This window comes from Phodopus roborovskii, unplaced genomic scaffold, assembly GCF_943737965.1.
Source record: "Phodopus roborovskii unplaced genomic scaffold, PHOROB, whole genome shotgun sequence".
NCBI lineage: Eukaryota > Metazoa > Chordata > Mammalia > Rodentia > Cricetidae > Phodopus > Phodopus roborovskii.
Window position 1 is genome coordinate 17727349 of NW_026126447.1, and position 15873 is coordinate 17743221.

The 15873-nt window shown below is 40.3% G+C and overlaps 1 protein-coding gene across 1 annotated transcript in view; it reads left to right on the top strand.

Annotated features, from left to right (window-relative positions):
* Ccdc171 (coiled-coil domain containing 171) overlaps positions 1 to 14535 on the top strand; it is a 283728-nt gene extending 269193 nt beyond the window's left edge. Inside the window, exon 24 of the mRNA XM_051188124.1 lies at positions 12789 to 14535. Within this exon, the coding sequence (XP_051044081.1) occupies positions 12789 to 13007 (219 nt within the window). The 3' untranslated portion in view covers positions 13008 to 14535. The remainder of the gene's footprint in view (positions 1 to 12788) is intronic.
* The last annotated feature ends 1338 nt before the right edge of the window (positions 14536 to 15873 follow it).

A 15873-nucleotide genomic window follows, 5' to 3' on the forward strand; every position in this document is an offset into this window, starting at 1 on the left:
GAGAGCTACCATATAGAAATTACCATATAGTAGCGCATTTGCAATTAACATAGCTAATGCTGTAAACAAGAACCAGGAAGCAGGAAGCCAGCGCCATCTTGTAATGGCGAATACGGCTCCCGACATAGTAGAAAATATATAGCCTACAAATATTATCTGCCAAATATTATCCGATCCATTGTAGAGAATGTTTGCTGACCCCTTTTCAGGCCTAAGCATTTGCCCTTGCACCCCAAAGGTGTAACGCCCTATGTTTATAGCTGCACAGTGCCCTCCAAGGTAAGTGTAGCTGTCTAGCTTATGCCTTTGTGGTTAAATGTTGGATTATTTCCAGATTTTGTCTACCACTAATAGAAGGAAGCTAATCATTAATGGAATTGTTGGGTCACATGCATTAGTCTTTCAGGACAGTTGGCCGGTGGTAGTTACCATGGTTCCATCACCGTGCACAGTAAGTGGCAGTTTGCAAATGTCTCTTTACAGTGCTTTCACTGACACTTAGTGCCATCATTTAAAGTCAACTTTTCATTGGCTTGAAATATCTCATTTATGTCCCAGTCTTAACTGCTAGTAGGGGGTATATCATTTTTCCCAATTTACTGGTTAATCATTTGTATTTCTAGTCTTGAGGACTCAGTTCATAACCTTGGCCAATGAGTCAAATAATTTTAAAGAGAAGAAATTATCAGGACAGCTGGTTGGTGGTGGCACACACCTTTAATACCAGCTCTTGGAAGGAAGAGGCAGGAGGATTTCTGTGAGTTTGAGGCCAGCCTGGTCTATAAAGTGAGTTCTGGTACAACCAGGGATGTTACACAGAGAAACCCTGTCTTGAAAAAAAGCAAAATACATACATACATACATAAACAAATAATAGGGAGATATAAACATAGTCCCTTTTTTATGACACACATTCCAAAGTTGATTGTTTAATGTTCATTTCTAGAAAAAAAAGCTATGCTCATATGGATATATCTTCATGTTTGGGTTATAAATGAAAAGACACATACATATGCATATATTGTCTACCGTGTGTACATGTGCTTGCGTGCGCGCACGTGTACACACACACACACACACACACACACACACACACACACACACCTGAGTTACCATGGATGTACATAGCAATTTTTTTCGCCATCTTTCCTAACCAGCATTTATCAGTAGAAATTGTACTTCTGTTTGGATTCTGGTCTCCTGGGATAGCCACCTGCCATAGGATATTTTCCTGTGATGTTGAGTGGCAGCAATGAGCTGTATCTCCCAGTCAGCCATGTAGTCACAGGAGGAAATAGCTGCACTGTGCTGTGTTGTTGAGCTGTGCTTGGTAGATGTATTAAAGTGCAGGGTCACCTTATGATGTGTGTATGGAGTGTGGCGCACTGTGGTCAAGGGGCTTCTGTGCATATGTACAAAATCTTTATTTTTAATGTGCACATGAAGTTATTCCTATATTAGCATTGGAATATTTGCCTCAGATTTTAAAATTATTGTATTATTTGCACATGCCATATATTGATTAAATGGACATATATTGATGGAGACTTTAGTTTCCTTTCTGGAGGTTTTACATGAATTGATCAATGATTAATTGGTTTTGAGACATGATCTTTCTATGTAGTTCAGCCTGCTCTCAAACATGCAATTCTCCTGCCTCAGATTACCAAGTACTGGGATTACAGGACTGTGCCCTGATACTTGAGTTATTTTTCCTGGTGATTTGTGAGGTGCTCATATAAGAAATGCCTTGTGGCAGACATGGCAAGATACAGGGTAAATACATTTAGAAGTGTGGGCTTGGAAAAGTTTTCACCAGCTTCATACCCACGTGACACAAGCTTCCCTTTCCTCCTTCTCAGTAGTGGGCATTGCCAGTCGCCTGTGTGGTTTCCATCTGATGGGTGAAAAACCATTTCTCTTTGGCGTATTTGTGTTGCATTTCTTTAATCATAATGTAGCATTACTTTTCCACATATTCATTGGCTATTGTATCCATCGTATCTCAACCAAATAGGCCATTTGTGCCTGAGATACAGGCTACCAGGCTTTCCTCCTCTGTGCCTTTCTTTCTTAGTAACTGAACTTCTTAATATTACCTGTGAAGTTCAAGGGGAAAAATAAGTTACATTGCCTAGACACCTCTCCCCCAAAGAAACCTGTTAGTTATATGACTTAAGCTCAAGCCAATGAGATGAAACTAAAAATGCTTGTTTGGGGACATGGTCAGTGCTTGCCTTTAAAACATGAGAACCTGAGTTGATCCTCAGAACCCATGTAAAAAGTGAGCATGTTGTTGTGTATGTATAATCCCAGCTCTGAGGAGGCAGATACAAGTGGATCCCTGAGACCCACTGGCCACCTAGTATAGCCTACTTGGTGAGCTTCATACCAGGAAGAGACCCTGTCTCAAACAGGAAATATAGATGGCATCCTAGGAGTGACGCCTGAGGTTGACCCTGGCCTTCATGTATACACACACACACACACACACACACACACACACACACACACACACACGCTGTATTCGGTTATTCAGTTTTAAGAGCTACCCTCAGATGGAAACAGCTCCTCTCTCTTTGCTTCTTTCCTTCTTCTTCCCAGAATGCAGCCCGTTCATCAGCAGATTTTGCCACATGCTGGACACAATACATGTGGTGCACTAGAGAGCGGGGCTTCTTAAACTTTTCCCAATAATGACTACTTTTCACCCAAGCAGCTCTTCTGCAGCCCTTGGCAAGTACATAAACTAAATATTCAAAGCAAAAATTTGCTGCTATAAGTCATAAAGAAATTTCTTCTAAAATGGATCTTTGGTCTTCATACCATTTTATCATCCATTGAAATAAAATTTCATTCTAATAGGACGGATGCTTGTTTACTTTTACAGAAAGACTCAAACAATGGCTAAATATTTAGTGTTTCAGGACATAGAGCATCTTTAACACTTTTTAGAGTTGACTGATAGTTTTGTTTTATAGTGGTTGGTATTGAGAATGCCACTCCACATAGATATATACACGGCAGAAGTATGTTTAGGGACATTTCAAAAACTTCTGGAAATTCCCTCCTAACCTAAACCTAATATTACTGATTAAAAAAGAAAAAGTCAGCAACTTCCTTTTAAAAAGATTTTTATGTGTATGGGTTTTTTGCCTGCAAATATGTCTATACCACATGCATGCAGTGCCATTGGAGGCCAGAAGAGGGCATCAGATCCTCTGAGACTAGTGCTGTAGATAGTTGTTAGTTACCATGTGGGTGCTGGGATTAGAACCCAGGTCCTGTGGAAGAGCAGCCAGTGTTCTTAACAGTTGATCCATCTCTCCAGCTCCCCTAATCAGCAAACTTCATTGTCAAATATTTCAACAAAAAATAACTTGAAGATGCACTAACTGCACGTTTGATTGCTGACACTTTGAGAGCTTCCACATTTAGTTCCAGGAAGCTTAAGAAGTTAAGTGTAGACCACCAAGATAGAAATGGCTTGGACTGTACTCCGTGTCCTTTAGTCCCACTAGGGAATGATATGTTCTTTGTTGCATAAGAAAGCATTTGGGGCTTTCTGTTACAACTGAATGCTGTTGTAGCAAATACACTTCCATAGTTTACTTTCCAATTAGATTTTTTTCTTTTAACTGCACAAGTCTTGTAAATTAAGAAAGCCACTCCCGTGGTGACCATGTGTGTTACACATTTTTAAAAAACAGTTCAGCCAAGGATTTCCTACATTGTACTCTTGCTACTCTTTTTGTATATTTGATCATACGAATATATTTACATTTTGAATTCTCTCTGAGCTGTTTGGAAATACAGGTTTCTAAGGCAGGAAAAGGGTGATGTGATTTTTTTTTCCCTGTTCATTTCTGTAACTCTCTCCCTTACGTGTGTGGGAAATGAGAGGTCAGGAACAGAGCATATTGTGTAAAGGAAAGAGGGAAAAAAAAAGCCCAAAAAACTGTCCAGAAAGTTCTTCATTCCCTTTTCCAACCTTTATCACACCAGGAAATTTAAACATCCAAGAGCAGATAATGGGAGCTGTTACCATGTCAGGCATAAGACATCTTTAAAATAATTTAAAATTAAGTTAACTGTTCTGGGGTAATTTAAAACTTCAGCTCCAAATTTTACATTGGAACCTAACAGTAACTTAACATTTTGGTGAAAAAGACTGGGACATTCATTTCATGTAAATGCTGGCTAGCTTGTTTATTTCCGGTGGTGCATTGCATACTCAAACACCAGATTATGCTACAGCAACGCTTCTCCAAATGAAAGCATTTGTTTCTGCCTCCAGCACAATGCGTTCATTTTTCTTTTCCAGTCACTGAGACTGCTGAACCTTTACCATACAAAATGGCTCTAGATGTGAAGTAAACCCGAGGCAATCTCCACTTTGGGTACCACAAGAGGACAGTGGTCAATGTATGAACAATTGAACCAGAACAAGATTCACATCTCTCTCTGCCATACCAAGCAGTAACCTAGGGCAACATGATTCTACCCCTCTTGAGCCCTAGTTTCTTCAATTTTAAGATAGGGGTACTCATAGGGTTTTCTCTTTGAAGCGTGAGAATTACTGTAATGGCTACCAAGTTGAGCCTAGCATGGTGCCTTATATACAAACCCAGTACATGGTAGCTATAAAAATGAACTTGGAATTTGTTATCACTAAGAGCAGAAAGAGAAGTCAAACACAAATATTGCATTTTGTGGATTTTATTTCATTTACTCTTTGTAACAATCCCAAGGATTCACAGATAAAGATATAGGCTCAAACAGGGTGAGTAATCTGTCAAAGGTCACATACTTACTAAATAACGAAGGAAGAAGAAGAATCCGAGAAGGCCATAGCTTCAAAGCTCATATTTTTCTGCTGTACTGTGGTCCTTCTTTGTGAGATGTAATCTGTTACACATAAAATAATCAAATACCAACATGAGACCCAAACCATAAAGTGATAATATTGGTGTTTTGTTCACTTAGTCATTCATATTTAGTCTTAGCTAAATGGCTATGCTAGAAATACAAAGTCATGATTTATTTTATTATACGGCATGTTCATTGTTTTATAGGAAAACAAAAAAATATAAATAAGTATGAATTCCCACAAGGAAATATAAATTTTGATCAGCAGTTTGTCATCAGTGTAGTTAGGAAAAGGTGGGGAGAGGTTCTGAAAAGCTCTCAACAGAGAGGGAAATCCTGACCAGAGTTTGAAAGGTAGAGATCTCAACTGTAAAGGAAGATATGGCTAGGCCAGGGCTGGCTATGTACTGTGGAGTACATACACAGTGCTAACTGGATTGCATTACATCAGGGAAAACATACATGAGACTGGATGGGGGAGCAGAGAGCTCAAACATTGTATGGCTAAGAGCCTGGCTGTGGGGAAGCAGAGGCACAGAGTTATTACTCCATTAATTTTCCATGTTAGGCAAGCTGTTGAGGCTGAATTCAAGCCAGTCAGATAGACCTGAGAGCTGGGATCCACCTGAGGACAAATGTTTGTTGGTGCTCTACCAGTTTTCTGATTTCCTTTTTATTTTTGTGAGTGACTTTTCTAAGCCTCTAGGAAGGGTGCTTGTTGACCAGAGAGCTCTTTCTAAGTCTCCACTGCCTCTTACTCCCTGCAGTCCTGCATCAGTAAGCACAAGAGTCAAGCTAATGTGTACTAAGGGTTAGTAACTTAGAGGGAGAAGGATGTATAAAATACCCTGCAAGGTTTGCAGTTGCATACTAGAAGTTAGAATAGTAGCTAAGGGAAATAAGTATTTAATAGTATAATAACAGATGTTTGTGTAAGTTCATGTATAAATGCATGTATGTTTGAAGGTGGACATATATGTGCATGTCTATATCTCAGGGAAGTGAATATTCCACAGGAGAAAACAATTTCCTGGATTAGTTCCAATTCTGATTTGTGTAAACTGTGGTGTCCTGTGACTCCAGCTTGCTAGAACTAGAAAGCAGGGAGGTGGAACATGATGCACAAATATTTTTGGAGGAAAGAAAATTCTGTTATGCTAAGTATTGAGAGTCTAGTGCTAAGAACATATTAGACATTAGAGTGGAAATAGTCTAATCATCATTCCCTCTTGTGGGTGCTTTGGTTTCTTCATCAGAATAAACACAGTTGTTGCACTCTATGTAAAAGCAGCCAGCAGCATATGGGCTTGAAATGCCAGCATGGAGATTGCAATAACAAGTATACTACAGAATTTAACTGAATGAAGTTTTAGTTTATATGTAAAAGCCATGGACAGTATGCATTCCTTCTGCCTAAGAATCAGTCACAAATGGGGCACCCCCTTCCCATGGCTCAGGGACCATTACAATAAAAGGGGGTGGAAAGAATGTAAGAGCCAGAGGTTGGGGAGGAGAAAACCATGACAAGACCACTGCCCCCAGGGACCCAGAGAAGCTGTGGTTGTCTTCATAAGACCTACACAAGATCAAGCCAGGCAGTATTATTATAGCACGGAGTGGGCAGGGGCTCAAGAATAGCTGTGGACAGTGATGGCTTCTGTGTAAGAGCGGGAGTCAATTTTCTTTAAGGGTTGTCTCCTAGTAGGTTGGTAGGTTGATCATCCTTTAGTGGATGGTATACTCCATACCCAGAAATATATGGAAATCACAAATATGAGTCAATGGATAGACATTAAATTAAAAAAAGAAGAGTGGACAGAAAGTTAGGGGTAGGTAGGGAGTTGGGGGCAGATCTGGTAGAAGTTAAGGGGAGGCAGGAGTGAATATGTGTTGTATAAAATTTTCAAAGAATCAAAAAAAATTTTTTTTTATAAAAAAGAAAATATATCTAATCCAAGAGGAGTCCCAGTGAGGGACCAGTATCCATAGAGCCAGAGGTCTTGAACCAGACCAATGACTCATTGATGAACACTTACAAGTAAAGGTGTGTGGACTAAAGGGTGTACTGTGTGACTCACTGGGCCACACTATCGCTTCCAGGCCGAGATTTTGATTTTAAAAATATGTATTTTGTTGTTACTGTTGTTGTTTTGGTTTTACTTTTAAATTTTGTTTTGGGCAGGAAGTCACAAGGGAAGAGAATAGAAGAGAGAGAATGTTGAGATGAGTGGGATCAGGATGCATGATGTGAAATCCACAAAGAGTCAATGAAAAGTGAAATTAAAAAGAATATACATCTAAAGAACAATGGTCTGTCTTACCTCTCAAAACCTTGTATTGAAACCTCAAGTATTAGATATAGAAACACCTAGGTTTTAAGTTAATGTCACACAGAAGTTAGTTACCAGTATTTTTATCATATACCACTGCACATGGAGTTCTAACAGACTCAGAGTACTTCAGAGTTGAGGACTGCAACCCTTATTTTATAGGCAAGGAATTCAAGACTATGGCAGGCTAACGTACCTGCCTCAAATGGCTGAGTTCAATTATAGCAGAACTTGGCAGGGATGCTGCAGTCTGCCAACCTCCACTATACTATGTGCTTAGCATGGCCTGCATATGAGTAGATCATGCTTCCCCTAACCTCTTTAACCATAAGTGCTGTAAACACAACTGGATCATGACTGCTGCACAGGAGACAGATGGCTAGCTGCTCTAGCTGTTTAGAAGCCTTGGCTGGCAAACTGGCTTTGATTTATAGACAACTTATTGTGTGATTATTTTATTATTAGATGAATGCTTTATTTTTTTGTTTGGAAACATTCTTAGAAAATCATAATTTAAAAAATGGCTACTGGGTGTATTCAATTACTGCATCTCACAAATTTCTTAAATGGAGGAATTTAGTAGGTACATTCTGTATTGTGAGTGTGTGTTTGCCTGATCAACTATAACAGCTCTAATAGAACCATTTACAGCTCATTGAGAAAATAAAAGTACTTCCATAAAGATTCACATGACACTGAGCTCTTATTCCAGGTAACCAATTTCTTTTTTAAAAAATTGCCCAAATTTAGATTTATATGAGACAACCAGAACATCTAAGCAGTTTATGAAGAAGTTTAAACAGCCACAGGCTTCCCAGACTTAGGGTGTAAGATCAGATAATGATATTAACTCTTATTGATCTCTGCTACAAAGTTAGTTTACTATCCTTACCTCTTTGTTACATTAAAAAAGCATTTCCACAGGTTTTTAAATATTATTTGCAACAAGAAAAATACTTAATATTTAATTGTTACTTAAACATCAAATTCTCAGTTGAAACTTTCAGTAGAAATTGTGCTGGCTTTTTTTTAAGCTAAGTAACTTAAAATCAAATTTTATCCCATTTTCAAGGAATAAACATATTTTCTAAGAGTACAGCAAGTGATTCTCGTAGCAGAAGCAGCCATTTGTTTTCATTTACGCAAATATAAGCCTGAGTGCTGGCTAGACGCCTTTGAGGAATAAAGCTCTTTAAGGGAATTTGTATTCTCTCTTCTTTTACCTCCTCCTTCTCTCTTTCTTCCCTTCCTTCTTCCCTCTTTCTTCCCTCAGTCACCCTTTACCTCTTCCCGCCATCCCTCTCTTTTCCTCCAAGGCTGTTTGATTATTTTGTGTTAAGAACGTAAGGTCTGAAGAAAGTGTGCAAAAGCTGAGGCTGATTTAAAACAGTACAGAAATACTTGACACCACCTTTCAAGGTTACCTAGTTAAAAACACTCTACCAGATGAAAGGGTGTTTTTACACATGTGGAAAAACGGACACGTAAAAAGAAGGGCAACAACAGGCAAACCCGAGCCTTGCACAGAGTGCCAAGACCTGCAGAGTGTTCAGACCACGGCGGCGCTTGCTGGAGCGCTTCCCTGAAGGGCAGCCTTCTAGTTTGTGGGGTACTGGGCTGGGACTCACAGGAACAGAAGGGAGGGCTTCAAGTGCAGCGTATTTCAGGGAGCTGTGTGCATCTCTGCTTCTGGCAAAACAGGGCTCTTGGTCAGGTTGGTAAAGTTGCTCTGCTGTAGTGTAGGACATCAAGAAGACACCCAGGAAGATGCCCTCCCTTTCAGGTACAGATTTCTTAAGACCAGAACTTGAATCGTAAAGTTGTAAACATAATCTAAAGCAAAAAACAAGAGCAAAACCCCCCAGCTAAATAGTATTACCATGTGACATCCTCCATCCTGTGCCACTTCTGTGCATTTATGCAGAATATTAGAAGTCAGTCTGTTGAAGGGATGTCTGCGCGCCGTGTTTATTGTAGCATTTTTTACAAGTCAGGTTATGGGATCTGCCCAAGTGTTCACTAGGTGGTGAATAGACAAAGTTTGGAGCATCTTCAGAATGGGATGGCACCCAGACTTAATGAAGAAACCCTGTCGCTTGTGATGGCACTGACAGAAACAAGGAATCCTAGCCCAGGACAAATACATCGCTTCTCTTTCCATGTGAGAGCACACGGTCAGAATCTACTGCATCCACAAGAGCAGAGGAGAATGGTGATTGCCATTGGGGGTGGCCTGCAGAGAGAATGGCCACAAAGCTCCAGGTCTTAGAACCGGCAGGGCAGCGTTAAGTCTTATGAGTTTTGCCCTCCTGTACATAGGGGACTGTAGCTCTCTGTTCTGCTAACAGAATAAAAGCAGAATGTTCTCAAAACAGAGTGCTCAAATTCTTGATATAAATCACCTTATATTAAAATTAGTTTCACTTTGTGTGTCACGTCAGAACACATTGCTGTAACTTACCAACATTGTAAAATCCTAAAAGACTAAACATTTTTGAAGCTTCATCTGACTACATTGAAAACCATTGCCACAAGTAAGCTGAAGACTGCAAGGAAGAGAGTCAAGTCTCACTGTCCTCGGCTCTTTCAGCAGTGGCTCAACTCCTGGGTCTGCAGAGAGGAATTAGGCGGTGGCTATACCTCTCATAGCTGCAGTTGGGTAGTGAGGCCACCACCTCACACAGTCAGCTGGTACAAGCTCTGGAAGTGGTTCTGGTAACAGAAAGCCTAGGATGGTGGGGCTGCCTTCGGTACACCCCGTGCCTGTGGTGCACCCTCTGCCTGTGGTGCACCCTCTGCCTGTGGTGCACCCTCTCTCCCTGTGGTACACCCTCTCTGCCTGTGGTGCACCCTTTCCTGTGGTGCACCCTCTGCCTGTGGTACACCCCGGGCCTGTGGTGCACCCTCTGCCTGTGGTGCACCCTCTGCCTGTGGTGCACCCTTTCCTGTGGTGCACCCTCTGCCTGTGGTACACCCCGGGCCTGTGGTGCACCCTCTGCCTGTGGTGCACCCTCTGCCTGTGGTACACCCCGGGCCTGTGGTGTACCCTCTGCCTGTGGTGCACCCTCTGCCTGTGGTGCACCCTCTGCCTGTGGTGCACCCTCTGCCTGTGGTGCACCCTCTGCCTGTGGTGCACCCTCTGCCTGTGGTGCACCCTCTCTCCCTGTGGTACACCCTCTCTGCCTGTGGTACACCCCGGGCCTGTGGTGCACCCTCTGCCTGTGGTGCACCCTCTGCCTGTGGTACACCCTCTCTGCCTGTGGTACACCCCGGGCCTGTGGTGCACCCTCTGCCTGTGGTGCACCCTCTGCCTGTGGTGCACCCTCTCTGCCTGTGGTGCACCCTCTCTGCCTGTGGTAAGCCCTCTGCCTGTGGTACACCCCGGGCCTGTGGTGCACCCCGTGCCTCTGGTATACCCTGTGCCTCTGCTCATGTTCTGAACTAAGGTGCCCAGGCCCAGAATGATGGCTCTTAGTGCACCCTTAGCCCTGCTTTCCAGGACTGATGCATGTATGCCTTTGGGTGTTCTTTTCCTTCCATGGCATCTAGTAAATCCTGTGCTTCATGGAGACAACCGAGTGGCACTGTAGGCAATTAAAAAAAAAAAAAAAAAACTTCCAGCATGAAAAGAGATGATTTCCATCAGCTATCTGCTTGCAGTGGAGTATCAAGAAATCAAAAGAAGAGAGATCAAAGAAAATTGCTGAACTAGGTACTAGATGCACACATTGATTTTCTCCAGTTGTACTTTTAAAAAAATCTACAAAAATGGTAACACATACAACAGTAGAATTTCTAATATGATTCTAACACCAGCAGTGGTTTCTACCTTGTCTCCACATGTAGAAGTAGTTTTGTATAACATGGCAGAGTGAAGCAGACCCTTATACCTTATGTTATTTTATTATCAAAACTTAAGGGGAATCCAAGAAAAAGGTGTTTTAAAAACAATGTAAACTGGCATGTTTTTAGTGGGCACCCATACTGGCCTTGTTGTCTCACCAACATTCATTTGCCGGGAATCTGGAAAATTCTGGTTAAAGATTTGTTGTTATTTTCTTATATGTGTAGATGTTTTAAAATAGCATCTGCTTCATTGCTAAGACTTCATTCACATTAAATATTAACTACTATTTGTAACGAGTAGGTTTTTCCCTCCGCCGGTCTGGTCCCACTGCCACACCAGCCCCAAATAACACACAGAGACTCTGTATTTGATACAACGCCGTTGGCTAGTTATTTCTTGTCGGCTAGCTCTGTCTTAAGTATTAACCCATTTCTATTAATCTAAGTATTTCCACGTGGTTTCTTCTTACCGGAGAGAGGGCCTGGCGTTTTGCTCTCCCCAGTCTCTACATCTGACTCCTCCTTACTACTTCCTCTCTCCTCGTCTCCTAGTCCCACCTATCTTCCTTTCCTATTGGCCAACAGTGCTTTATTCATTAACCAGTATGAGAAACATATTTACAGAATGACATCTCCCATCAACTATTTACTGGTATTTTGTTTCTTACACTTCAAATTGTAGCTTTATCAAATGTTAATATTGTTTTCAAGTATTTTATGAGTACGTGGCAGTTTTGAAGTTTGACTTTGGAGTCTACAATGCTATATGTACTCACATATGAGAAACTGATTTTACAGTGTAATCTCTATGTTTATATATGACTCCCCGATGGTTAAAACTATCTTAACCAAAACAGGTGCTGGCATTGTTATTGAAGGTGTAACACAAGTTATCACCAGACTTTATTCATAGTGTATTATTTTCTAGGAATCACTTATTTTTGTTTATATTAAACTTGCGAATTAAATCATTTAAAGTAATTTAGAAATGAATACCACAGATCATTTACTTCCTAAGTAGTCCACTACAGAACATTATAAGTTAATGGAACAAATTCTACTAGTATTTGTTTCTTTGTATGATTAAAGAATTGAAGCTGATCTGGAAAATGCCTAGTTGTGTTGTCTTCTCCATATAAAACTTTTGAAAAAGTTTCATACAAAGTTCTGCTGTTCCTCCATCGTCCTGAAACTCCTATGACATAGGATGTTGTAGGAGATTTGTACACTGTGTGAAGATATTGTTCTGATTGGTGTAATGAAGAGCTGAATGGCCAGTAGCCAGCCAGGAAGAGGTTATGTGGGACTTTAGGGGATAGAGAGGCCTCTGGGAAGAAGAGAGGCAAGGGACTGCAGTAAGACTCTGAAGAAGTCAGATGTTCAGAACAGAGCAGAGATGACCGAGCCATATGGCAGACTGTAGATTAATATAAACATGTCAGTTGGAGTTATTAGAGCTAGTTGGAGACAAACCTAAGCTAAGGCCAGGCTTTAGTAATTAATACGTCTCCGTGTTACTGTTTGTGGGTTAGTGATCCAAAGATAGTCCAACAAGAAAGCACACTACAATATGCTCAGTTGATTCACTTACACTGGAAAATTGCTTCCTTAGATAGTTTCATATAGATTACTTAATGGCAAGCCCCATCCCATTTTACATCTCAAGCAGTGCCCGCTTTCTCGTTTGTTTTTGTTGATATCATTTCAGGGTTTAAAATTCAGTGTGCTTCTTTCTTCCCACAGACAGGATCCCGGGACCATTCCAACCTCTCCATCCCTTCAAGAGCTGTCCTTCCTGGGGACACAGTTGGGGAATTTCTTCCACTGCAAGCAGAACTTGATACAACTTACAGTTTTTTAAAGGAGACATTCATAAATACAGCACCCCATTCTCTAACATCATCTCAGTCCTCTCCAGTGATACCTGCTAATGCCAAAAGACCATCTCAGATTGGATTATGACTTTATGAAATAAAAAAAGTGGAGGAAGAGTTAATGGTATAATTAAAATTGTTTTGAAGGGGGATTTTCTTTTCAGGTGAGTTTTGTTTAATACAAGTGAGGGTGGGCTTTAAAAAAATTGTGTGATATCTTGATGTGTGCAGGGATCGCTGTCTCTTTAAATAATGAAATAACACACTTTTCCTCCGTAAGTTTTATTTATTATCACAGTTGCTCATTTTTATGTAACATATTTTTAAATGTTAAAGAATGACACATTTTGGGTAATTTCCCTCGGACTTAAAAAAAAATCAATAAGCCATTTTAGTCTCTATCTATCAAAGTTGTTTCATACTTGTCTATTTTAAAGCAAGACTGCAATACTTTAATAGGATTGAGAGAGCTATTTGAAATGTATGCCAATGATTCCTGTCATTTCATGGCAGCCCTGCCATGGTTCACTGAGCCCCTCTTCTCTCTTGTCAGCTCGGCTGAAGACAAGCATTTAGTTGCAAACTTTAAGCAGGTTGTGCAAAACAGAAATGATGTGAGTGCTTCTCCTCCCGCACAATAATGTCACTCCTGGTCAATGTGAGAAGGTCAGGTTGCTCCTTGTAAAGCTACATGATACCACTTGCCTATTTGAACAAGTTAAGTTAACTGCTGAATCTGGTCCCTGAAGGTATTGAAAACCTTGTCCTTTTATCAAGTCTGTATCTGATAGGAAGGAAGAGCAGCTCTGCTGGGAGAGTTTCTGTGGACTGCTGAGGTACTTTATAAGGACAGTTCCCACGCCAGTGTAGCAGGTGATGTATTTAGTATAAGCTGAAAAACTTCAAGGTAACGGCCGTTTTGACCTTCAGAATAGACTCTTTTTTTTTTTTTGTTTTTGTTGTTGGTAAGACCCAAGAGTGACGACCGTCTTTGATGCTGACAGAATTTAAAACAAGGCCATTGCCCTGCATTTTCTGCCTTGTAGCACACAAAAGTAAAATTGTATGTCAGGCCGAGATGTCGGGGAGCTGACAAGATGCCCCAGTGACATTTCAGCTAGAAAGAGCAAGTGTCTTGCAACCAAGTGGTCAAATATCAAATAATAGGTCAAGCAGGAAGGAGCTGAGTTCTAACCACAAAGAGGTTTCTGGTAACTTACTTGACAAGCTTTTGGGCGCTTTGTGGCTTGACAAAGTGATGTTCTGTTGGGTATCGCTAGACAGACTGTTCTTTATCGCCGTCAGAAGATCAGGCATTGACATTGATTAAACTCTTTAACCCTTAAAGGTTAACTCCTTGCAGTTTGCATCATGGTAAGTGAAGAACAAAAGAATACTTGTAATGTGCATTTGTTTTTGTATTCATCATTTAACTGTCCAGTGACAATAACTTCTAATGTTAACTATAGTTTTTGGCAAAGAATTTTGATATCAAATCTATATTTGATATTATCTTCCATTATAGAATTTTTCATTATGGACACATTAGAAAATAACAGTTTGTATTGTGAAACCTATATTGTGTTTTGTGATATTTGGCCTTGGGAAATAAAATCTGTACAAAAATTGTTTACTGGGCTATCCAGATCACCCCAATGATATATGACCATTGATGTCATACTGTGTCATACTATTTCTTAAAATACAGGGCCCGGATAATCAGCTTTGTATCATACTCTAGAAAGCTTTTTATGAGGAGTAAAATTCTATTTTTAACCAAGTTGTTCTTAATTCTTTTTATTTAATTAATTTATTCTTTGGAACTCTCAATGTGCTCTGAATAAAGTTACCTATATGGAATTCAGCTGGTATACAGAACACAGAATGTGCTGTTGTCTTCATAAAGGTAGAAGGCTAATTTCACATTTCAAGATCCTCCCTTCTGCCTACAATGATGAGGGTGTTCTGTATGGATGCTGATATACAAGGCTTGTAGTTTACATGTTATCACTGAACTTCCAGTTCTCACACTAGGAGGTCATTGCTACCCTATGTAAACCATATGCACACACGTGTGTGTGTGTGTGTGTGTGTGTGTGTGTATGTGCTCTACTTTAAGATCCTAGTAGTTTAAGAGGAATTAGTGCATTTATAAAATATGCCATGCACAGGCCTTAGTCAGACTAAAGTCGGCTTACTTTAATTTCAAAGTATTAATGGGAAAACTCAAAAAATAAAATCGTGTTTCTGTGTGTGCTCTTACAGACAGATTATGCATGGAGAATTCTGATCTGTAAACAAAAAATAAGATTATTACAGCAATGGAAGCATGACACATTTATAAGCAACTAGATAGAGCGGCCATAGGAGCCAAAAGATGGGCCTCCTGAGCGATCATTAGTATTCATCACCAAGTGCAGTAATATTTATACCATATGCTTTCCTCCCAGAAGTCAGACACAGCAGGAGGAGGAGATTTAATGACATGTCCTATGGAGATCTGAGGAACTCTAGACTGCTCTGAGCACCTCAGTGACCAATTGCTGCATATTTGAGATCTGTATCTCCATGGCAAGGACAGTTGCTCTTCAGCTTCTTCAACTCTTTAGGCATGATGTATGGACGTGGCATTTCTCAGGAGAGTTACTTCAAATGCTTTTGCAGGGAGGGGAGTTTTGCTTTACATTTCAGGATGTGGATTTTCTTACTAACTTTCTGTGATCTAGGAAAGTACCTATGTTGGATGGTACTATCAGGGGATGCCGAAAACTATTGTTTTGACACCTAAGCCATGTGGACTTAACAAGGGTTTGTCAGCATTTTAACATACATGATTTGGAATGACATAGCACAATGAAAAAGCAAGACATGCCAATTCAGTGGTAATTTATATAAGTTATCTTTTAAACAATAGAATGACCACTGTGTTATCTAATGTGTACCTCATAGGAAAC